This window comes from Thermobia domestica, chromosome 13 (assembly GCF_964235325.1).
Source record: "Thermobia domestica chromosome 13, izTheDome1.hap1.1, whole genome shotgun sequence".
Taxonomy (NCBI): domain Eukaryota; kingdom Metazoa; phylum Arthropoda; class Insecta; order Zygentoma; family Lepismatidae; genus Thermobia; species Thermobia domestica.
In genome coordinates, this window is record NC_137466.1 from 60,536,259 (window position 1) to 60,562,721 (window position 26,463).

Here is a 26,463-nt window from a genome sequence, read left to right on the forward strand (position 1 = left end):
GAGCGGGAGTCTTCTGGACGGAGCCGGACGTTGCGACGCCGCTCAAAGAGCGTGGCCAAAGTAAGCAACCACGAAGTTGTGTAGCCTGCCGCTAGATGACATTTGCTGTCGGTGTACATAACAAGCGAAGAGTTGCCAAAAACAAATCGTGTTATATCAAGAGCTGTGCCTATAATCATCGTTAACGTGGCTTCCAAACAAAATCTGGACATTAATTCCAACAACTGAGCTAATATGGTTGTACTTTGACTCAAACATTTTAAAATTATGTACTGGCATTGCTACAAGTTTCTTTTAATAAAATAATTGTAGTATAGCCATCAGGTAACTCTAAAAACGACCACAAGTAGCTTTTCTGTCATTGGTGTTGTGCGTGTTGCATAACCAAACACTTAAAAGAAAAACTTTTAAGTCCGTTGGGGCAGGGTAGGGGGTTGTCCAAAAAAAAATTCAGTGAGGTCGGTGCCACTAACGGCACCTTTCCGCATTAGCCGTCATCGAATTTCCAACAAAAGTGCAAAACGCTCCACCCTGTTAATAATCTAGAGTGGTGCACGAACAGTTGATTCATTTGAAATTTAGATTCTAAACTTCCTTTTAAAAATATAACATGTGCACATAATTACCTGCATAGTAAGTATGTCCAAGAAAAGTCCTTTCACTGTATCACAGGTTCAATATGGCCCCCGCTTTACCGAACAACCTCTTCAGGGTGGGTTAGGTTTGATACCACTCTGCGGTACATGTCTTCGTAATTGACATCACACAGTTAAAGTACATGACCTCGCATTTCGATAATGTTTGATGCATATACAGTAAAAGTGTGTTATAATAGCCCCACAGATAAGGTACATGAATTTAAGTTGGGGCTTAAAAGCAGCCAAATGAAAATCATTGTGTAGGGCTGGCTATCGATTGGAAATCATGAACAGCAAAAACTGTACAAAAAATCCGGTGCATCAGCGATGTGTGGGTTAGCTCCAACTTGCATAAAACATTGAGTGTCTATCGGAAGACTATTCGAGAGAAGCTGGGGTACAAAAGCATTTCTAATGATATCGAAATATTGTTGTGAGTTAACTGTATCTTTAACCAACAAAATATTGCCTCTTACAATCCGTGACTGGATACAGCTACCCACATGTAATTTTGTGATACTGAAGATCTTTCTTGTATAATGTGTGGTGCTTGTGTTGTTCAAACTCGGATGTTTTGTATGAAAATAGATTTCGTCTAAGACTCGTGTGTTGTAAATAACACATTTTCTCTCTGATCACTGTGCAAATTATAGCTTTTTCCATTTATCAGGTTCAGATGGATTTTGTAATACAATAATTTTATACGGTACAGCTGGAGATCACTGTGTAGCATTCTTTGATCTGAAGGCGAGAAACGTATGAAACATGCTGTGTAGACTTTCCTGGGCTACATGGTTATGGCCAACTCGAAGAGCCTCATTGTTTGTCGGTGTCCAAACTGGAGCAATGCGAGATACTTTTTCTATGAAACATGCTGTGTAGACTTTCCTGGGCTACATGGTTATGGCCAACTCGAAGAGCCTCAGTGTTTGTCGGTGTCCAAACTGGAGCAATGCGAGATACTTTTTCTATGAAACATGCTGTGTAGACTTTCCTGGGCTACATGGTTATGGCCAACTCGAAGAGCCTCAGTGTTTGTCGGTGTCCAAACTGGAGCAATGCGAGATACTTTTTCTCCTTTCAAGTACGTACGGTTTGTACTCTCTAACGCAAGCTACGAACAAAGATGGTGCCTAGCGATAGGCTGGCTACCGGTATTTCCAAGAATTATAGAACACGCTTATTAGTCGCCGACTACAGCTAATTTTTTTCTTCCATCTACATTTCAAATGTGCCAACTAATTGTGCGCCACCCTGGAAATGTGGAAATTATGTTAAAAAAAAAAAAAAGATCCATGTTTTAAAAGTAATTATAGTCTTGTGTCAACATTTAACACTAAATTTCAGTTGACGCCCCGAACTTTCTTTTCTTTTTTTTTTTTTTTTTTTTTTTTTTTTTGCATGTGATAGTTTACGTAAACGTAAGGTTTACAAATTAGTATTAAAATACCAATTGACTTCCATTTCCTGCCTCTAATGTGATAATTATTTCGATACATTTAAATATTTCTACCTCTTTTATCAAGAAATTTTTTGTGCATGTGCGAAAAGCACAAACTGATTACTTTTAGAATTTTTGAAAAGGAAATGAATATTTTAGCAAGTCATTAACACTCTTTAATTTTACATTAACACTCTTTAATTTTACTTTACACATAAAGCAAAACAATTAAAAGACCATTGTACGTGTGCAAAATTCAAAGTATTTACTCACATTTTGGATAGAAAATACGTTCGATTCAGGAAGCCTGTATTGGGTTTTACTAATTAATACTGAAGCATAACAGGAATAATTTCTTGGAACTATGAAAGAAAGACTCCAGTTATCGTTTAGTGAATATGGCTTAATTTACTGACGGGTTTTAGTGTGAAAAAGAATGAGGAGAGTATTTTATTAATCCTTGCTAACATTTAGGTTATATTAGATGTGCAATTCATCCATCTTCAGCTCGTTCGTATTTTTTAAATAACCTTTCTGTTTTTTCTACATAACTGGTTAGTACTGTTTAGTAAGCGAAATAGTTTACTGTCATCGAAATAATCCCCATCGTCATGAAATATGATTTGAAACCAATAATGACATCCTACGCTCTGGTAATAGTCTCGTTGGCGGTGAGCAGCGTTGTAAACATTGACTGTTTACTCAAATATTGTTGTGTAAGTACCGGTACTAGAAAATTACACGGAAAAAAAGATTAATTTTCAAATTTTACACTATTTTGAGAAACATGGGGAAGAAAATGAACTGAGAGATCAAAACCACGCTTCTTACCTCCTGTAAGATTTCTAATTCATTTTAACTATTTTCGATTGCTACTATATCATTTATGTTAGTTAGATCTTACATAAGTAACTTGGTGTTAAAGATTTAATGTTTACCAGTATAAATAATGTTTTTTTTTCTTCCCGTGGTCTATCATACCCTAAATTCTGCTGGCAGTCTCTCTTCCAGACAATTTTTTTTAAGTACCCCCTGGGGAGACCAAAATAATACGTCTGTAATATAAAAATAAATAGAATATTACCAGCAGTGTTCCCTCCGCGGAACATTTGTTCTAAAATAAACACTGCTGGCAGTTCTCCTTCCCAAAAATATGTTCAGTCAGGCCTATAGTCGAAACATTAGGAGAGGGGGCGCTGAGATCATTATGGGGAGAACTTAAATTTGAGTTTATCTTATATCTGTACATATATTGAAAGTGTCAGGGAAACGCAACTCCCTGGCCATCCTTACCTACGGACTTGTGCACAATGCTTATGACCTGCAGTACGTTCCCTTCCCAGTATACAGTCTTGGTTAAAATAAGTTGTTTCTTGTAGAAATCACACTTAAAAAAAGAGAAAAGTTTTGTTCATTTTTTGTTCATTTGAGAATTTCAACTATTGTTGTTTTTCTTCTTCTTTCTTTGTACAGGAAATCTTCCAATAACGTGTTCTGCGTCCTGAACTACATACCCTCTTTATGATCAATATTTGAATTAAAATTTAAGAAATAGTTACTAATGTAAGCTAAACTTTCTGGGACGCTCAAGTCAAATCAGCCAACGATTTTTACTTGGGAGACGGGGGGAGACGGCCATTGCCAATGTCGTTACTCTTCACAGTTATCTTCACGACGCTGAGTGTGAAGTCCGCATTGGCAACCTATCTAGTTTTCTTAATAACCCCAATCTAAGTACTGACGAGAACTAGCGAAACTAGACGTTGACAATTTCATAAAAATATAATTTGCGTCCATAATGACATCCTACGCTCTGGTAATAGTCTCGTTGGCGGTGAGCAGCGTTGTAAACATTGACTGTTTACTCAAATATTGTTGTGTAAGTACTAGAAAATTACACAGAAAAAAAAAAGATTAATAAGATAAAATAAGATAAGATTCATACACACGTTTTCTGTTGTAAAGAAATGACAGTGTGTGTATGCATGTTGATAGAGATGAAAAAAAAAAAAGCTTTCAGTTTTACGTCCAACGTTTATGTCGGCTAGGCTAAAGGAGGCGTAGATAATGAGAAATGAATGAAATGGTGGAATGAAGAAAGTAAATGGAAACGGGAGAATCCCGAAAAAAAAAACCACGCACACGGTTTTTGTCCATCACAAAGTTTACTACTTGGCACGAACAAAGTTTACTACTTGATTTAACGAAATTTAAAGTTTTGTACAATTTGAAATGTGCTAGAAACTGTAGACATGGGTTCAGCTTTCGTGGAGGTGCATGCTTTCATCTTCGAAAGCTAATTATCAAATAGGTGGTTGTTAAAATAAAATAGGAAAAAAAATATTATAGCACGGCGTGGAAAGCTAAAATTTAATTATATTAATTATTCATTTAACTCTATATCAAATAAAAATAATAAATTATATCCATTATGTATATATGTTTCAAAATTGTTATATGCTGCTGAATTTCTTAGGCTAAAGCAAAACAAATCGTTCTTGTCTTAATTCAAATGATTTGGGAAAGGAAGCACTAAGAAAATAGTAATATGCTTCAGTGAGACTTCCGAATTATAAAGACGATGGTGGGTGATCGTTTGACCTGGGTCGACCGTGACCTGCATGCAGCAGCTTCTTGTGCCTTCGTGGAGAGTGTCGTGTAATTACACCTCCGGAGGATCCGCCGATTCATTTCGTCGCAGCTCTTCTGATTTACGTGCGCCCATACACAGCAGCTGTTACTCCTCTCCCTCCACCCACTCCTGTGCAGTTCGCCTCGACCTCAAAAAATGCTATGAGAACTAAGAGGGCGAAGGGAGGGGAGAAAAAGTCGTGCGCTCTAAGATCGACCTGTTCTCTAGACGCAGGCTGACCAAAACATACTAAAATTTGATATCGAAAAATGTTGTAGATTAAAAAGTTTTCTTGTTTCATCATTACTAAATGAAAAAGCAAAGAAAGAAAGAATGAAGAATAAAAGGCAATTGCTGTTTTAGGTTATCGAAAATGTGCACCCTTTAAGGTATTTCATGGTATATTTTTCTAATGTTGAACTTTTCCATAACAGCATTTGATTTATTTATTAACTGATCCTGTGTAAATATAAAGACTTCTACTGGTATTTGACCTGCTCGTATTTATTACCAGTTTTGAAAGTGAAATCATTAACTTCATTAATATTGACTTCTGTGTTGCTTAGGGAAACTCGTAGTCGTAAACGGATAAGTATCTTGAGTAGCGAAATGCTGTTACAATTTGAATAATGGGAGGAGAGTGATTGGAATTTTTAAAATAATAAACTAAAGCGAATAAAAACGATACAGTTTCGCAGTATTGTCATTTTAACGTTTAGGTTGATACCAGCATTCGGCTAAATAGTTGGAAGACGACAAGAATTACTGAACTTCGATATACATAAAGACGAATTCTTTTCTGCTGACCATACTACTTAGACAGATCTTGTCCTTTAAGAGTGTAACACAATAATAATGCGTTACATAACTTGCTTATTGTAATTATCTTCACATCGGTGACTAAGGTGATTGTCTTCAATTTCCCATTTAGTATACATGAATGATTGAATTTTTGTTTATTTATTTATTTTGTATATATATTCTTAATTATTGTCTGAAAAGTATCGTGAAAGAAACATTAGATTCAATCTTATAAACTACAATCTTGCTAATCCGGTAATTTCTTGCACAGGTGGTTGCCGAATTAGGGAAAGTGCCGGATTACTAAGATGCTGAAAAGGGATGCAAAATTGCAACTACGAAAGTACAACTAAATATAAATTGACACAGCACACATTTGGTTACAAATGCAAAATGTAACACATTGAACACAAATACCTGTGCAGTACAATGCGGTACACAGTTTGAATTCCGGGCCTAGCATAGGCATTTTCAAACATGCTTCTATAAACCTAAATTTTCACACATCGTTTTTGTGAAGTTCGAACACTGTCTTAATGACAATGTAAAAGAAAAATAAAATCGTTTCGACAGGACCGGATTAGTAATAATGCTGTATATGAGTGCATTTATATGTTCAAGAGAGGAAATATACAAATTTTGTAGTGAAAATAATTGTAAATTAAAATCTTTTTTACCCTCTGTGTATTATTTTGTTAGATGTAAATAATGACAGCCCAAGTGAGGCTTGTCTAGCGAATTAATAGAAGGCTCGATTGATTCGAGTTCATCAAGTTCTGTGTACATTAGCAAAACATGTGCCTGTGACATGTTGGCACTGATGATCTTGAAGAGATGCCAAATTTCTGTACGCACGTGAATGATTATCTGTGTGCCATGCAGTCTGCGGTCAGTCCTCAACGTCCGTTGCTAACTGACGAAGTGTGTGTATATCTCCAGAATCAGCTTAGACATTGTTAAATTTGGAAGCTCAAGTGTTTGTAACTATGATGCATCCTTTCTCTTGAGGTCATCCGTTGGAAGTAACACGATTTACTCAATCCACTAAACATTTTAATGCAAAAGTTTCAGTGCATCTATTTGTTTATCTCAGTTGCATACAGAAAACTTTCAGTGAAATTTTGAGAATGTAAGAATGAGACAGTAATCTTCGTTTTGCATATGAGCTATGAAAGTTTGATAGCATATGAGTGAATTCGAGATTTGGAATATACTATGTTTACAAAGAAAAGTCGTTTTCAGTTACGCAGAAGCCATCTCAGATTGAATTTTAAAAACTTAGACATCCCAATATTTATGGGGAAATGTTTGGAATAAAAAATATTGAAGTAACTAACTCTATGGAACACGGAGGTTCAATGACGCGTTCACAAAAGCGCTCCATTGATTTCTATCCATAGCCAACTGGATCCAGTTTCTACTTTGTAATCCTATCTCTGCGAGATCCATCTTAATATTGTCCTCCTATCTGTGCCTAGGTCTTCCTAATGGTCGTTTTCCGATGGGTCTCCCAGTCAAGAGTTTGAAAGCATTTCTACTTTTTCCATCCTAGCTACATGATCTGCCCACCTAAGCCTCCTAGACTTGATGACCCTAACAATGTTTGGTAAACCGTATATTTTATGTAGTTTCTCGTTATGAAGTTTTTGCTATTCCCCATACCCGTTTTTCTTGGGTCCGAATATTCGTCTCAGGATATTGTTCTCAAATACTTTGAGTTGATTTTGAGTTTAACGCCCCGTTCAGCAGCGAGGCTATATGAGACGTGGACCTACAGATTAACGTGAAATCCGAACCACATGAGTCCCCAAATGCGCGAACGCTAACCGCTTAGCCACGAAGGAACTCGCAAATGCTTTCAGTCTATGTTCTCTCAGAGTAAGCGACCATGTTTCGCAACCATACAGAAGAACAGGCATTTATTGAAGTAACTAAAAAAAATACTTAGTAATTATTATCGAAAAATTGACAAACGCAAAATAATAATAATAAATAAAAGAGAATTTTACCGAAATAATGTAGTATTTAGAATCGCACTTTTCTGACTTGATGCTAATTTCGAAAGCCTTAGGTATTTAGAAAAATAACTGATATTTTAAAACTCGTGAAACTAATGAAAAAGGCTTAATCTTTATTTCTAATAAAATGTAGTGGACAGTCATTGTCCCGAGTGATTTTCTGCGTAATTTCCATTAGTTGTTTATGTTCTATTTTGCTGGCTATTAATGATCCATATTACATGGTTGTTAAGGAAGGGAGTGTGGTATCGCTTTGAGGGTGGAAACATCTTGGTGGGCTCGTGTGAGAAGATGCTCGTAGACGGGGCAGTGGTTCAGATCAATCCTCCAGAGGGCGATGGAGAGAAAAAAAAGAGAGAGGAACTGGAGATCGAGTCGGTAGGGCAGCGACAGAACAGTTCTGTTTGGTCCGTGTGTAGGGAAGCGGGGAGACGTCGCCATGTCTGTCCTTTGTAGACAGCGCGTGTAAGCGTCATGTTCTGCGCCTACTCCTACTACAAATCATTCATGTGTCTACCGTCCAAGACGTATTGTTCCCGGGTAAGTCTCTTCACCACCGACAGGGATAATTGTTGATGACTGTAACATATGCATGACCCAAAACGTGATTTTTGAAAACCTAGAATACGTGTATTATTTTGTGTCTAATAAATTTTTAATTTCAATAATATTTTAAAATATTAAGTGATTTCAAGTTAAAATACACATAAAGCGATGATACAACAACTCGTTACTTGCTAAACTACCAAAACTCTAGAAACAGAAGACCTTACACTCTTTTGAGGACACTGTTTTTGAGCAGAATAGTTCCATTCTGATTAAGTAATACATTGTTTAATATAATGTGTAGAATGTATTTTTTTTAACGTGTCTGAATGTTTCATTTTCGTCGATATAAATATTTCTTGATTTGAAAGTGTATGGTGTGTGTGAACTTAATAATTATAATAATAATGTGAAATTGGACTCGTGTATTCACTTAATTCGAAATTAGTCAATCCTTGTTGCAGTTGTAGCCCTACGTTTGACGAAGGACTTCGAAATATTATAAACGGAATTATTGTTTTATATATAGGATAATAGTGGACAGTGTATTCTAGCCTTGGAGACCACATTTTGTTGCTTCTAATGAAAAGGATCCCCATTTGACTAACAACATTTTGTGGCCCCATTGAAAATCGAAACGTGGAGCATATATGCCAAAGGAGAGCATTCGAACCATTTGCATCAGTTAACATTTTTTTAAAAGCGTTATTCCCTTAAAAGAAATAAAATCAAAAACTTCGTACATCTACTGTATAACATTGTTAAACGATGTGACAAGAAAGTACTACAATCTAGCCAACAGTAGCAAAGAATGTGTTGAGTGAAATTTATTTATTTATTCTACAATGATTCATTGCCTTAGTGATGAAGTTAACTCCTTTAAAGAATGACTTGTTCATTATAAAATTCTGTGTTGATATAATTAGGTTTTAGTGAGCGGGTTCATCCTAAGATAAAACAGTGTAAATTATTAATCTGCAAAACATTCTTCTTTATGTTTTTAAAACCGCTTTGAAACGTGAAATTTTAATTATGTAACTTTCTCTCATTTAAGTTTCGAGATTGAAGTTCCATTTTTATGAAGAATCATTAAACTGACTGCAATCGAGGCATAATGTTATTTTTATTTTATGAAAGCAACTGTTTAACAATAAATACCCGTATTTTGCAAAACCCCTCTATATTATTGTAATGCAACATTGTGTGCATAGAATTTCACTTGCTTCACTCTTGTCCGCTTATTATCTTTATTCCAATTTTACCATCCGTATAATTTTATCCTATAGGACATAACTTGAATTTCATTTGAGTGCATGGGTGTAAATGGATGGCGATCATAACAATAGAATAAGCTCTTAAACGACTCGGAAAGACTAGTACGCTCATCATTATTGGGGGATCATAAGTACGATCAGGAAACAATGATAGTACTTCAGTAAGGACCTAGTGCTCTCTCATTCTTCCATGAATTTAATTTTTGTTGTGAATATTACCCTTCACAAGTTGCCGCTTAATATGACAAAAGAAGCGCAAAGGACAAAGTCGAACTGCACGTGAGGTTTCATGAAATCTCGATGAGCAGACAGCTTCCTTTCTCTGTAAAATTGTGGAAAGTGTTGCCAACTAATACACAAAGAAAGTATAACTTAAGTTGCGTGATACATTGGTACTTCAATTTACCATTTATTGTCACGATTCCAACAGAAAATGACATTATTATTTGTAGTGATAACACAATGTACGTTTTGAGGACGGCATCCAATAGAGGACTAATATCCTACGATTTAGATTGCAACACAAATAGTCCTAGGGGGCACGGTGGCTATATGGTAGAGCGCTTACCTATAGTGCGTGGGGTCCCTAGTTCGATCCCCGGTCAAGTAAATTTGTGGACAACATCGTGCCCGTGGGTTTTCTGGGGACACTCCTACTTTCTTATTCCACCAGTTTTTCCATCATTCACTTGCCTGAATCACCGTCTCCTTTAGCCTAAAGGGACGTTAAACTGAAAGATTTAATTTTATTTCTTTTTACGAATAGTCGTAGCCTCACGCTGGTCTTGTGGCCATCATGCGCACCTTTGGCTCACGGGGACCTAGATTCGATTTCCGGAGGGAGAGCCTTGAAAAGGTTGAATGCATTACGGTAATTTGGGTTCCACCTTAAACTGTAAGTCCACATATGATAATCTCGTTGTTGAAAGGGATGCTAAACTCCAATTCAACCAACCAACCTAGAAGTTGATCTAGTATAAAATTAACTGTATAAAATTTTCATCTAGTGTAATGTTAGCCAGAAGATTTAAAATTGTACTTGAGGTGAACCGAGACAGATAAGTCCTGATCTTTCACCTCTTCTTTTAAGGAGCCTTGTACATGTACCGACAAAATTGTTGGAATCAAAATATCAAAAATTAGATGTGACTTCTGATGGGTTGCATCAGGGTTGCCAGGCAATCTTTTCTTAAATGTCACAGGTGTTTTCTCTCACAAGAGTGAGCGCCCACCGTTAATGAATTGAACATAATTTCAAGACAATATAAAAGTTTATGCCATAAACAAACTGGTATGTTTGTGATTATTAACATTACGATAAGATCAAATAGTACAGTCTATTAGATAAAAATAAATTTCCAAACATTAACATGTACACTATATAACCATACAGAAGCTAGTTTGTGGACAGGAAACATTTTAGCTAGAGTATTGTTACCATCACTATTATTGAACATCTAAAATTTATAGTCCGAACTAGGAAGACCGTAGTTTTATTACCATCACAAGTTTGAATCACTTGATATAAAAGCATGAAATTTCATACGTAATTCTATTTAGTAGTAAGTACTCATAGAGTGATCATGTTATTGTTCTGTGCGAGTTTAGTATGGATGAAACAGTGGGAGGAAGAGGGGCTTTAATTTTTGACGATAGATTAGGGAACTTAGTTGCGTGGATAGCTCCTTAACGCCTCTTTTCAGCACACAAGCCATATCTCAGAGCCGTAACCAAACTAATAATTGGCATGTCGAAGAAGTGCGCGAACGCATACTTAGAGTGGCACCCATCCGAGCGCCAGTTTCACAGAAATGACTAATTCACTAAGAGATTACGTTGCAGAGTAATAACACATTTGAAGGTAATTAACCAAATGGACACTTAATTTTTTTTTTTTTTTGTGTATACCTTACAATTATTAGTATTTCAGAATAGCCCGTACAAGATTTTTTTTTTTTTTTTTTGTAATCTAAAGTTTATCGTTAACACAATCCAACTTGTTAGCTGTTTTACTTCAAAGAACTGGTTTATTCTGCACATTTCACGAACGTACCAGTGTCTACTGTTTTGCAGTGCGTTCACTGTTGTTTGTTCGAACAGAGTCATAGCAAACTGTATCATGATCACAATGTAGGAGAGACCTTCGCAGGTCCATAGCTAGAACTCAGAAAAGGAGGTCGAGATCATATTTGGTAGGGCTGATTTTTTATCCTATACATACCAACTAACAACTGAAAGCTTCAGGGGGCTGAATGTGGTCGCAGAGTTGCTAAACTTCCTGGTTACCGTCTTGGTCCTTTGATCAGCTTGCTTCTATGCTCTTCATCTCTCGCAGGCTTATGGCAGGAGGCTTATTTCCGTAGTTTGCATCAATGATGGCCAATTTCTAACACCACGGGCCAGAACAATATAATAATAAACTTGGGTGCAATTTTTCATATTTCTTTCCCGCCTGAGTCTAAGGTTCACTCAGTGTGCATACGTTACGCTTTGTTTGAGTATTTGTTGTATTATCCATTTTTTTTTTGTTTTTTTTTTTTTTTTGTTTCATGTGCTGAAGCCAGTTAGAGCCTGAAGTATGAATATTTGAAAGTAACTGTATAAAATTTGCATTTAAAAAAATCTGCGTAGTACTAGTGCCCATACCTTCCAGAATGGAATTCAGAGTTTACCGTCTTTTTCGGCAGTGAAGATATATGAGATGAGGAATCAAAACCACATAAGCTTCCGCTGGGGATCAAACCCGCGACATCCCCGTCAAAGGTGTGTACGCTATCCTCATAGTCACAATCGAGCTCCCTTGCAGAATGGTCTTTGTAATCAAAATGGTACAGAAATATTTTAGAAATATTAAAAATCAAATCTTGATTCAGGTATATGATGACTGGAGGTGTTCATAATTCAGGTTACGCCTAGAGTTACGGAAAAAGGGAACAACTCATACATTATTCATTTATATCCATACCGGGTCCGGACCGGGTCTCTGTTTCTCCCCATCTTTACTGTTTAAATATGTTCCAGTCTCACGCAATATAATAATTGAGTAAATCTAATAAACACGTTAATGTTAATTATTACAACCATATTTCCGCTGCAGAAAGCATTAGTATCAGGTAACGTAAGTAGGCCTACTACGTTCATGTAATAACTTTATATTAGTATTGAGGGCAGGGAGGAATCATCTATCTTTGAAAAGCTCAATCCCACGTAAACTTAAAGTGAGTTTTTTCAAATATTTGTTCCATGCTGAATATTTCGAACACCCTTCTATCACTCCCTCCGAAAAAGAAAATCTTAGTGTATAGTTCTTTATCTAAAATGTCAGCGTTCACTGTATGACATGCGACAAATAAAATAGGCTTCTCTCCTCAGCCTGGAATTGGCTGCCCCACAGCTACTGTCAACTAACGGCCGGCCTTAATCAAATGTCTTTTTAAGGTTTGGTTGAGTTTACTAACTCCATAATTCGACCTTTAAAAAAAAAAAAAAAAAAAAAAAAGCTGAAATTTGTTACTTGGAAATAGTAGGTACTGGATTAAGTTTTAGTAATTAAACACGCATATATATATGATAAGAACTAACAACAGTTTTATTGCTGACGAGACGGTTTAGCGTTTGCGGAAAACAATAAGGAATACGTCTCATTATAATCTCGGAGCTGAGAGGAACACTAAGTCAAATCAAACTAACTTGGGATTATCCAAATAGGAGGTTCAAAAGTTCGAATAACCCATGATTTTTACCACTGTTAGAAGCGTTTTTTAAGAGAAATAAACTTTCGTTCGTATTATCCAATATTTAAAATTAATATCTAAGTTCGAATCAAGAGTCCGCTGTGCGTGAAAGTAAATAATGTGGTATATCACTGGCTTACAAACAGAAGGAATAGTTTGGATTCCATGTTAATAGTATCTGATTTTCGTAACGTTGTTATTCTATAAATATAAATCAAGCGGACAGAAATACAAGAGAGTGATTTAAAAGTACAAGGAAAAGACCGCGTTACTGCTCATGTAAGATGATTACACAATTCACATATTGAAAAAAGAAAAATAAACTGGTATGAATCTTTCAATTGTTCATAATTTCTTGCATGAACTGTCATTTTTATCACATTTTTTCGTACTCTGCCCGAATATTTGTGGTACCTTTTATGAGTGATACATATGTTTTAACTTACGTCACAGCATTAAATGTTACTTTATATTGATTTTTTTGTAAATTTATTGTTAGAACAGTATAGAAAAACGAGAAGAATCTGTTCACAGAAATTGAACTTCGTATTGTTGTTTGATCTTTTCCGCAGTATTGGGTTCATTTATTGTCAAATATTTTCTTCACGAGCTCAGCTCTGGAAAGTCTCTCATAGTCTCGTTTAAGAGTTCAGCGAGATGTGAGGTGTAAAATTTTCAATAAATCAGTTGGATGTGTTTGTTGAAGCAGAAGGGAGAGGTGATGGCGTACTGTATAGATTGGGTAAGGCGACTGACTAGCAATGAACTGTAAAGTTTGTTGTTTTTTGCTTATACTCGTGCAGTATATAATCTTTATCTCCGTTGTCTCTCTCGGTTCACACACATACATACACAACACCTATATGTACGTACTAATTGCCGGTATCCTTTTTAGTTGTCAGTGTGAATTGAAAATAACGGAGTGGTATGTTGAACTAGTTGTCAGAATGTTTTTCCATCGGCAGATGTGTCATTCATACACCGATTGATTTATTTACTTTTTGTCAATGCAAAAGGAATTACTAGTATATTGCGTCATACACCCGCAATAAACGGAATCTATAATCATGCTTTATATCGTTTAAAACATAGTGATTCAGAATCTTCAAAAATTGTAACTTTTGTTTTGTCTTCGTAGTTAACGACCCTCATCAGCACTAATGAATTTACTGTTATAAGTAGATTACGAACCACAATTTGGGTGTATAAATTAGAGATGTGGCAAATTGACTAACAGTTTTGACAATGAAATATGTATATAAAATTTAAACGTATAATGCGTTGCAAAGCTATGTGTAAACTACGAAAATATGTACTTCACTAGTAAACTGTTCAGAAGCTAACTAGTTGAGGATTATATATTGAAGAATAGCTATAGCGGGGCCAACAAGAGATGGTCTCTGAAGTTCCTTACCACGCGGAGGGACAATGTAGCCCCTGCTTTGGTACTACTGTTACCAACCACGGTCACTCTATCTTACACTATTAATTAAATTGTCACTATAGATGCACTGAAAAAAGCTTTGACACGTGAGTAGTGGCAACATCACTGTGAGCTGTCAGAGACCTTCTCTTGCTGGCTCCCCTACAGTTTCACCTAGTCGTCATTCCCTGAGAAAATGTACCTTCATTAGATTCGTAGCCAGATTGCTTTAGCACAGAACACTAACTCTTCCTTGCTCTTGTTGAAAAATGCGATGTAAATCCCCTCCCAATCTTTGTATCGCTCCTCTTAAGATTTATACTAGACGATGGACCTGATCATCAATGTTGTTAAGAACTTGCAAGAACCCTGTCTAAATCTGTACCAAATATTTTCGATAAATCACTCGTCTCAAGTTATACATCTACATCTTATTATAAAATGTTAGCATAGCTAAATGGAACAATGTTTTTGAAGTTCATTGTTCTCAGAAATATAATTCACATTTATTCACACTAACTGATCACTGAATTGTGACCCTACCTAATTGTACTTATTTCGTGCTTACGTGTAGCAGCGATCCGACGCGGCAGGGATGTAACAATATTTCGATAGTAGCATGCTGGTATGATCAGCTTAAATGCTTATAATCAGGGTTGGCAAAAACTATGTTTTTTTTTGGTTTAAACCAGTTTGTTTTTTTTAAATAATTTGCTCTATGTATTTATATCACATGTGGACAGAAATAAGCTTGTTTCGTCTTGGTGTTAGTATGCAACAACCGGGTTATGCTGAAAGGGGTCACATAAGCTTAAAGCGGAATCCAAATCGCTTCTCGGCTTACATCCAAGAGGAATTGTCCTCCATTTGAACTCGAAACCGGGAGTAATTAGCCACAAATGCGATACGTCTGCCGACTCACTTATGAAGTACTCCTGATAAAATACGTTGACTGATCCTTACATATTTGTTAATATAATCGTCAAGAGTCATTACGGAAGGACAGAAGGACAAAAAGATAAACAATTGTACAAGTAGAACCATTATACAGAATTACATATGGACAATTTCAAAGTACTACAGAGTAAAGAAGAACTAATTTTGTCCAAGTCAGTTCACTACGACTTTTATTAGTCCAAGTTAAAGAAATATAACGACTTACTTTGCATATCAGTAAGAAAAGTGAATATAGATACGAATTATTTGAGTCCACTTTGGCTCTGATCCATTTATACATAAATAGTTACCAAAGATTCTTGTTATTTCAATAATTGCCTCCAGTGAGTTTTGTATGACCCTCCTCCCCAAAAAAGTACGGCATTTCGATGTATTTTATCAATAGTAAACATTATTAAAACGAAACAATGTTTAGAATTTTCCTTTTGTTGCATAATAACAATAATAAACTATTAAAAAAATCACAAAAGAAACATCCATAAAGTTACATAAAAAAGTTGCTTTTGTAATATAATATCTTTGAGTAAAGAATGGGAATTTAGGTCTGAATATAGTACGAATTATATATGGGAGTGAAACGTGATAACCCACAAATATGTGTTCATCAAGATTTTACGAATAGTTACACTTTTACGAACATTTTTCATTTTTTGGTTTAAACCAGTTGGTTTTTTTGAAAAAAAAAAAAAAAAACAGCTGGTTTAAACCACCTTGGTTTAAACCAGCCAACCCTGCTTATAATGCCCCCAGCTCCCTTTAATTCAGAACTGGAAGGAGAAATGTCTCGAGTAACTGGGTGTGCCTTTTCATTGCGCCCTGTAGATGCTCAGATAAGGTTAGGGAATGGGCTGTAGTGGAGGAATGAAAATTTAGTTCAAAAATAGCTCAAAATGGGTAGTTGCATTTTTTTTTTCCTTGGTGTAACGTCACAATAAGTCCTAGTTGCCGATACTATTCTTTAAGATCGAAAAATCTAATATAATATGGATATGTCATTCGCTTGGGGGAGTATAAACAGGATGGGTATACTTGTAGTATTGTAGTTAGAAAAGCTTTGGACAAAGATTATTAGGTAAGACAAAAAGAAAAAAAAGGGGGAAGACAGCAAAGAGTAATTGTCAGGAGGTTGATTACAACAATCGAGATTATATTAACTTTTCAGAATATATGAGCCAATTGTGGATTTTCCTATGTACGACGATGAATCTTCATTAGAGTAAGTGTTTTCGTCCATTAAGAAATTTCATTTCACCCAAATTACCATATTTTTCTAAGTCATTTCCTCAGTAATGGTTAATTTTCAATAATGATGATTTGTAATAAGACAGATCATCATATCGTAGCTAAACTTGGGTATTTTGAGTAAAAATAATTTAAATCCAAAAATGAAGAACGGCTCGAGGTGATTTAAATAACTTTCGTTAAATATTCCATTTCTTAATTTTTGCACGCATTAAAATGATATATATCAAGCTGTACTAAGGATATCTCAAGTTCACTTTTTTTTAATGTGAGATAGAGATAATTGGCCATACGTGGTGGAGAATTCATACAAAAAATTTACGTATTATCCTTGTTTCTCCGTACTGAACCACAGTAGAATACAGTGTATTTTGTGTTCATGGTAGTTTTGGCTTTTCTTAATTTCTTCTTTCCTGGAATAGTTTTAGCCAGTTTCATACCTCCATGTATCAAGTAGCACAGGGGATGAAAGTGCAAGTGATTTACTACAATAGTTTGTTCAGACAGGGACAAAATATGCAGCATTATAAACTCGTAGACGGAAAGATAAATTTTATCCAACTCCAATCAAATAAGTATTTCAGGTTATTTACAAATGAAACTAATATGAAAACTGCTTTTTCAAAGCATAGATTGGAAAATAATCGAGATTTTATGTCCTCTGAACCTTCGAAGGGATAAAGCGAAGGAAGGAATAGAAAGTTCCTTTTTGTAGCAGTTTTGTTCATTTTGCATGTCTTAAGTGGCATGGTAAAATTCATATGGCGTTACTTTTCGTACAAGTTGGCCGTGTGGGTCTACATAAATCACTGTTTTCGGCTGACACATGGGTGGAACTTAGATTGTTACGTCATCATCTTCCCATTACGGAAAGTTCCGACCCCTTTTAGCTGGCAAACCGTGTCTTTTCTTCCCCCCCATGAGACTCTTGGATGTAGCAAAGCTTTTTCGTTCGCTTACATTGCTATGCTTTGAGCGCCGTGAGGGGAAGATAGAAATGTGATAATTATGCAAATGATCCCAGTGCTTAAATTGTGTTGTAATTGCTTTTTCACGTTTCTCATAGTAAGATTTTGTTTCGTAGGATGAGGTGTGATCCTAAAGTTGTCATTTCAAACCAGAGAATTGTTTTGTAATTTTATTTGTGTGCCTCCCCTCACTTTCGTTACTTTTTCACAACACTAATTTGGTACGGGTGTTAAAATAAAGTAATACATTGGTTATGGGATAGCAAAGGTAACACGGTGTGAGGATTTATTAAAAGGCATCATAATATTACTTATAATGTGTGTAAACTTCATGGTGCCCGATTCCATAACGGTTTACATCAACGCAACGTAAAAATCTGCATTTTAGTTTGCAATAATATCTATAGTAGTTATTATAGATTTTTGCAAGTTTTGCGTTCGCTTCACTTTGTTGCAAAAGCTCGTGGCGGAATCAGACCCCTGTATATCTTCACCGAAAATAAATTCTTTATATTTCTAGGAAATTCTAGATATAAATAATGCTTACAAAATTTCAAGTATGTGAGTTATGTGATATAGACAATGTATAATCCATGATACCACTATTATAATTATTTATAATGAGTCACGATCTCCATCTCTTGGGATCGTTTCTCTCAATATTGTCTGTTTTTATGATCATAACTGATTTCATGAACTATTAGCTTGTTTCCCATGTCTTCAAAGTGAACGCAGAAAGTGGAGCGTGCTGACTTACTAATAGTCCTAATTCTGATGCAAAGAATGATTAATTCTATCGTAAGCCATGAGAGTTTGTAGAAGAAAACACCATGTTTATGTTTTCTCAATTTTTCTTATTCGCTTCTGTATCCCCATTCCACAGACTCTTTCACGATCATTCATGTGCATTTATTATGTGTTAATACAAAACGTTAATGTTATTTAAAAGTGAAGAAATAACATTGTTTGTGCTTATTTATTTTATTCTAGAGATATATTGTAACAGTTTTCTTTAATGTTATTAACATTTGTCATTTCTTTGGTTCCAGTATGGCTCGGACGAATTCGGTCAAGACTCACCAAGGTATACCTCTCCCAAAGGAGGACTGTATAACGATCCATATTTTATGGGTAAGTTGATTTTTATTTATACGAATTAGTTGTAATACGAGGGCTGCTGGAAAAGTTTCAGCAGTCGGTATATAAAAAAAGATATGTGATACTAAAAATGGCTTTATTATTTTTTAAAGTGCACCATTAAGATCAGTACAATTTTGCATACTCCCAATTTTGAATATGATTTGACAATTTTTCCTACTCTGTGGCTCAGAAACTGCTTAGCAATGTGCTAATATCTGCTTCAAGAAACCAAATCACTCACCACTCATCTTATTTTTCATGTGTAGAAACAAAAATACGTCATTAGGTAACAAATCAGGTGAGAACGGACAATGAGCCATCACTTCTACTTTGTTACTGGACAAAAAGAATCAACGTTTCGTGTTTTGAGTGGGAACTGGCATTGTCATGGTGAAGAATAATAAGAATTGTGTAGAGTAGCTTTCCACAATTCATTAATGACCTGGCAAACAAATTGTTGTACACAACTACTGCATTTACAGCCCTTCGATCTCCTAAAGCTATCATTGCAACTTATCTGGTGTAACCTAAGAAACATGATTGACAGCGCTCCTCGAACAAAGAAATTTGGTTGGTTTCGACTTACTTTGAAACATCCAAACAGTGAATTGCTATTTCGGGCTAATGTGAATAGTTCCAAGCTTCGTCCTTGTAACGCTGTTGTACACCAAATTTGCCTTACCTTGATTGAATTTTGGAACACTTCTCTACATCAGTTGACATGAGTGTGGCTTTTGAGCTTTGGTGAAGTTGTGTGGGATCCAGCGTCTGTAAAGTTTTCGTACGTTCAGGTGACCATTAAAAATCATATGTATTGCGTTCATGTCAGTGTTCAAAGTTGCCTGAATCTCATGGTATATCACGTACAGATCTCTCAATCATATTACGCACATCATTATTACTGGCAACAACAGACGTCGCCTTAACGCAATTCGTCGCTGAGAAATGTGCGACCATACTTGAAAAACAAGTGTATACAGTCCTGTTGCTCCAAAACCAAATGAAGTCGCACAATCCATTGTGTTGGTGTTAAACTACATTTGAAATTAAAAAGAAGATAAAATATATTGGCCGAAAGTGTTCAGGAGAAATTTCCCTCTCACACACAAAACAACTACAAATTGCTATGGAAATAAACGAATAGGCTTAAATATAAAATCGAAGATAATTTGAACATAGAAACGTTTTTTTCTTCCAAATTTTATAATAGCGAAACATTAACGCCACTGTTGCAAAAACTTTTCTAAGAGCCTTCGTAAGAGCAAGTGATGTGAATTAGAATCGACGCTGAGTGTATATAGTGACCAATTATAAATAATGAAGACATTTATATAAAAGAATGTAAGGTTAGGCTTTTTAGGGGAATGGGACATATGAGGGAACAGAGTTCCCATAAATACTTCAGATATATGTTCAATATTGATCTTTTTCGTGTTTTTAATATTAATGACCAGAAAAAAATGTTCATGACTTGATTTTAATGTTAAAGTTATTCGATGAGCACATATTCTCCAAATACAGAATTATCCTAAAGTATCAATTTTAACAAAACAAAAATCGATCCGACAGAAATTGCAATGTACTGAGAAAAGTGCATATAAAATTACGCTTCCTTTTGCAGTGTATGGACATTTTGATCATCACGTCCAAGATAATTTGTTATATTTATTTCGCTAATTTCATGAGAAACAAGTATGTAGTGGTTGCGAATGACTGGCACATGATTATGATATCCAGTAAACCACATAATCTCTTACTACTGATGCTCTCATTTTGAACATGAAAGCAGTCGTATATTGTCTGAGATTATTGGGATTCAAACGTGTTTTGCATGTTTTCTTGCATGTTACTTTTTATAGGTTTTTTTCCTTTGAATTCAGATTGCGCAGGATTTTATGATACTCATGATCCTAATGTATATAAAGAAGAGCTATTGAAGTACATTTAAAATAAAGTTATTAAGAAATACATCACAGTTTCGTCAGAAAACTTTCATGTGCCTAGTTAATGTACTTCGTTTTTGTAATTGAGTACATCCTAAACATTTTTCTTAGTCGAGGAAGAGTAGATGTGATATTTCATCTTTGCATTTTGTGTGTAAATGATAGGTGATCAAGATTTCTGAATATAAGAGAGATCCTTCCCCAGTTCTTGAGACCTTTAATTTTTATCTGTGTTACGTTGTGCTTCGTTTGGGTTTATGAACTTCTCTGAGCGCGAAACTACTTTTTCTTCTTTTTTTTATCTTACTTATCATCCGTGGATTATATTTTATTCACTGGTCCACAGCTCGTTTTATGTCATGTAAATTCTGAAATAACCCACCATGCAGAGATTTCTTCAGTTCTAAGTTGATATAATTCACTGGATGCTTGATCAGGTAAATAAGGTGGCTGTTGAAGTAAAGTTCATTCAACGAACCTTCTGATCCTGATGTAAACATTGCAGAATTGTATTACTCCGCCAGTCATCGGATGATTGGCTATCGGTCAGCGCTTCTTTCGAGAAGCACGTGCTTGTACCCTGTCGATGTTTTACTTATTCCCCTCATGTGACCATATTGTTAACTGTGATTCGCGCTAAAGTGTGGTCAAAACCACTTTCAGTGCATGCGTATTCTCTTTTATTGCATTAATTCAATTTAGTTCTTAGATAAAGTGTTGTTTCTGTTGTCTAATTCTAAGGAATTCTGGTAATGAGCCTTATAAGCACGGACTATTTTCTTCTGCCGCATGGGTGTTCTAAGGCTCTCTAACCAATAAAATCAAACAATCACCACGTGCATTTGTTTACATGAGGTACTGAACGTTCCTTGAATAAACATTAGTTCCTAGCGCAGTTCTTGTTAAATTTCTTCCATACGATTAGCAATATATGATCTGTTATGGAACTTTCAGACTGTGTTTGAATATCACTTGTTGCAATGGATCTAACAGTTAGAACAGTATTCTATGCTAATTGTGCTCTTTTTGGTAGTAATACGTCGAGATTGAGTTGTTGTACTCGAAAATATGTTATAACTAACAAGAAAGAAACAAAACGTGTTTTAATAAGAGATCCTCTTTTGGCCTACGTCATTCTTTAGATTGGTTTTTGTTTCCCGGATTGAAATGTAGGATCCATATATTTCATCGTTTGTTACTTTTCGTTAATTAAAGTCCCGGTAACGAGGTAACAGCTCAGAAAGTAGAAATATCAAATCTGAGTAATTTTTACTCTGGCTTCAGCAAATGGAATAACCAGCGAGCTGCTACTTCATTGACTGACAAACGATTATGCAATCCTCATGAGCCTGCATGCATTGCTTGTACGTGCACTAACCGCATTTAATAGTTAGTCCCCTGTCCTTCTGCAAAATGTTTTCCACAGCGGCGATATTAACGCCGTTTACACCTGTTTTGACGTCCTCTAAGGACGCCCCACAACCTTTAAATCGGTAAACGTTTTGAATTATGGAGACTTGCCAAACCATACATTCCTTGCAGTCGTTCGTTGGACACTTTATTATTTTATTTTATTTATTTTTTAATAATGTCGTACCGTTTGTCTTTAAGAATCAACGGTATTTTCGATATTTTCAAAATTGTCAGTAAAGAAAAAATCTGTACTCACATAGGGATTAATTTGTTACCAAACTTTACCAATGACGAGTTGTTTATATACAGAACTTCAAGTTAATCAGCTATGTATTTCTTAGCGAAACAGTCATTTCTATAATATCCCTCTATTGTTACAATATCGAACCTGACGATGTCGTGTATTTTCCCTTCTAATGTGGATAACTCTTTCTACGTATGTGTAAAGACAGTGCATCGATCTGTGTTGTATTTGTCAGCATCCGTCTGGTATTTATCTTTCACTTTATTGGACGAAGTGCTCTTCTGTACGTCTTACGTAGCAAACTGTCCATGAAATGATACGTTCCCATTGATTGTGTGTGAAATATTGACACTCGTTTTCACGTTCTATGACCGTTGCTACCCGAAGCAGGATATTACTTCTGTATGAGTACCTCAAGTATCATATATAGAAGAAACTTCTCAAAATATTACAACATGATCTGTCCAAGAAGTTCCGAGACTAGATTAATGAAAACTAGAGAAAATTTAAGATGAAAATTTTAATGCTTCAAGTGTTCTACATAGTGTTCCTCTACTTGAATACAACACACAGAACTTTCCTACAACCATATAAAACTGTGAGAAAAGTCTGTCTTTGGTATATTTCGCGTGACTTGAATGTCGGTTACTTCTGTCGTAGCATTGACCCTTCATGTAAAGTTTGATTTTGGGAAATAAAAAGAATTAATCTGCGCCAAATCGAGTGAATGTGGAGGGGTGGTTGAGATTTTTTTTTTTTTTTTTTTTTTTTTTTTTTTTTTTTTTGCTAGAAATGTCGTCACGACTCCAGCATTCTTTTTCTTTATCAAAATATTCCGGATAATGTCTTGAACACTTGATTTAGAGATGCTCAGCTCTTTTGCGATAGTTCTGCATGAGATGTGACGGTCAGTTTTCAGATCACGAATTTTCTCAATGGTTTTGTTGGTCGAACTTGCATTGGGACGCCCTGTTCTGCTATCATCTTCGAGCGACACCCGACCTTCATTAAAACATTTAAACCGCTGAAACACTCGTGCTCGATTGAAACAGTTATTGCCTTTTTCATAGACTCGAATGTCTCCGTAGCCGATTTTCCGAGTAAAACGTGAAATCGAGTCACTGGTTGTTGCTTCATTGCGATTTTGTGACATAGTAACACTGAACCACGACAGTCAGACGTCTACTACTTAACACTGATTGCTTGCAACTTCCTGACCGAATGTACAGTCATGTCCAAAATGATTGTCGCATGTCTATAAATGTTGTAGGAATATAATTTGATAATTTCTCCCGGTATTTCTTATAATGTTAGTATGTGTATAATCGGCAAAGACATGTATGTGGTAAATTTCATGTCAAAAGATCAGTAAATAAGAACAATATAACGAAAAATCCTTTCTTGACCGTTTAGCAACATTTTGTTTTACTCATCCTAATTTTCGTATTTATAATTCTTTTCCTATGAAATTTACCACTAATATATATATTTTCCTATTATACACATCATAACAGTATTGAAAGTACCCTGCAAAATCATTATCAAATTATATTCCCACAACAAGACAGTTACAGATGTGCGACAATCATTTTGGACATTACTCTACATCTATTTATTGTTTACATTTGTTAGTGCAATTATACTAATGATGTCGGTTATAAAGTCCAACACACTTGTTTCTGCCGCGATCGTTGCACAGCACAGTGTTGCAATCTAAGTATCCAAAAGAATAACTACCAAGCATTGTACAAAAAAAAAATAATAATAATAATAATAATAATAATAATAACGTAAATGAATAACATGTACAGCCTATTAATAAAGAGAGAGATTACTTTATTCCAATGGCTACAAACATATTAAGGCTAAGACTAATGGCACACTTCACGCATTAATTAGTCTAATTCTTCTATTCCTGACAAGTTCTCCCCAATCTCCGAGGCCGTGTCAGTTGATGCAGGATCTCCTGAGAAGTCCTCAATATCCGAGGCTGTGTCAGTTGATTCAGGGTCCACGTAAATTATGAAAGGTGCCGATGCAGCATTATCTTCATATTCATCTATCAGGCCCTCGCGCTCCATAAACTCATTCTCGATCTCTTCGACAAGACGACACCTTGAGCCCCATTCTTCGCTTGTGACACTCTCAAATTTGCATTGTGCGAGCTGCATGACCGCATCCAAATTAAAGATTGTGTTGTGATATGCCACCCAGTTTTTCACTAGTGCCCATATTTTTTCTATTGGATTTAATTCAGGGTGATATGGTGGAAATCTTAATACACAATGTCCGTATTCATTTAGCAAGGAGTCAACTTTGTAGGTTACATGTTTAGGTTTGTGTAATTTGATTAATTCGTACAGCTCAGGTCGTGTCATGGCAGGCATGAAAGGTAACCCCTTTTCTTGAAGCCATCTCTGCATATCTTTTTTTAAAGAAAAAATGAAATCTTTAAGTTTTACGTCCCACGGTTATGCCGGTTAGACTAAAGGAGACGGTGATGATGAGAGATGAGTGAAATGGTGGAATGAAGAAAGTGGGAGGAAACGGGAGAACCCCGAGAAAACCCACGAGCACGGTGTTTGTCCACCACAAAGTTCACTTGGCGAGGGCTGGGATCGAACCCGGGACCCCAAGCACCAGAGGTGAACGCTCTACCACTGAGCCACCGCGCCCCCCTACCTTTTTTTAAAGAATCTTGAGTGGGGGCAGGATTTAATTGCGCGTTGTGATCAGGGGCGTCGTTTCAGACTTCGCTTGAGGGGGGCAAGAGCACCACCAACATAAGAAGACTTTCACGTTTTGTACTAGTATATTAGTAGTCAATCGATTAAAGTATATGTATTACTCAAACTCTTGGGGGAGGGGGCAATTGCTCCCTCCTGCCTTCCCTAAATGACGCCCCTGGTTGTGATACGAGGCATTGTCTAAAACAATAACCGATCTGGGTGAAAGATTAGGAATTAGTTTTTCTCGAAGCCATTTTATGAAATTATCGCTGTTCATGTCATCGTGGTAGTCCCCTGATTTCGAATTAGATTTAAACATTAGTAAAGCATTAGGAACAAACCCATCCTTACCTCCGGCGTGAACTATCACAAGACGTCGTCCCTTGGACATAGCCACCCGAAAACATTTGCCAGAATCATCTGACCAACCATATTCTGGAGTATGAGAACTATGTAAGTATGTTTCATCTACATATATGATTGGTCGTCCTTCCCGCCTAAAATGCCTTATTTGTCTCAAGAACCGCGTTCTTTAAGCACAAATCTCTTGCTTTTCGCTTAAAATGGTTCTATTATTTGGTGTCTTCCTCCACTTAAAACCCAGCTTATGCAGTAAGCGTCTCAAACTCTCTTTACTACCCGCAAAATTTAATTCTTCTTGTAATATCGTGTGCAATTTGCTAAGTGTTGGCAGTTGCTTTTCACGCATAGCATAGTCATACACACACCTACGGATGACACATTCATCGAAATTGTCCATTGAAGATTTAGGTGCTGGTTTTGGTCTCCTCTTTCCAGGAGTAGAGAATGATGTGGAGGGCCCTTCTGACGACTCAAGAACTTCTTTCCTTCACAATTCCTCGAATTGTTCGTTCCGGACCCCGGTTGCAGCTGCCGCTCTTTTACCAAAATGTTTAATTGGAATATTAACACCTTCACTAGCTTCCATCTTCAGAAATGAATGAACATTATTCACAATTTCTCTCGCTTGGCTATGTAAAGTCTTTGTTTTCAATTTAGACAATACTGGAGGCATTGTGCAAATAAACGTTTTTACAAGCGTAAAACTTAAAAAACTAGGAATAGGCTATCTACAAAACTTTCAACACTAAAAAAACACTCCGATCTTTTTTTTTTATTTTATTTTTTTAAAAAAAGGCTGTCTTCACCACAGTTCGAAAAACGCGCGCACTTAGAAAAAGGTACTTCAATACCACTAATCTCTATTGTCGTATGCTAATAAGTTTTTTTTAACAATTATTTTTCTAGAAAGAAATCTTGCAGAATACTTCTGCTTCTGAAAGGTATATTTTTGCTGCT

General features: G+C 35.9%; 1 protein-coding gene across 18 annotated transcripts in view; it reads left to right on the plus strand.

Annotated features, from left to right (window-relative positions):
• da (transcription factor daughterless) overlaps positions 1-26,463 on the plus strand; it is a 616,942-nt gene that overhangs the window by 531,924 nt on the left and 58,555 nt on the right. For all 18 annotated transcript variants that reach the window (XM_081735768.1, XM_081735771.1, XM_081735773.1 and 15 more), the window contains one exon: positions 18,724-18,805. In XM_081735768.1, coding sequence (XP_081591894.1) covers positions 18,724-18,805 — 82 coding nt within the window. The remainder of the gene's footprint in view (positions 1-18,723; positions 18,806-26,463) is intronic.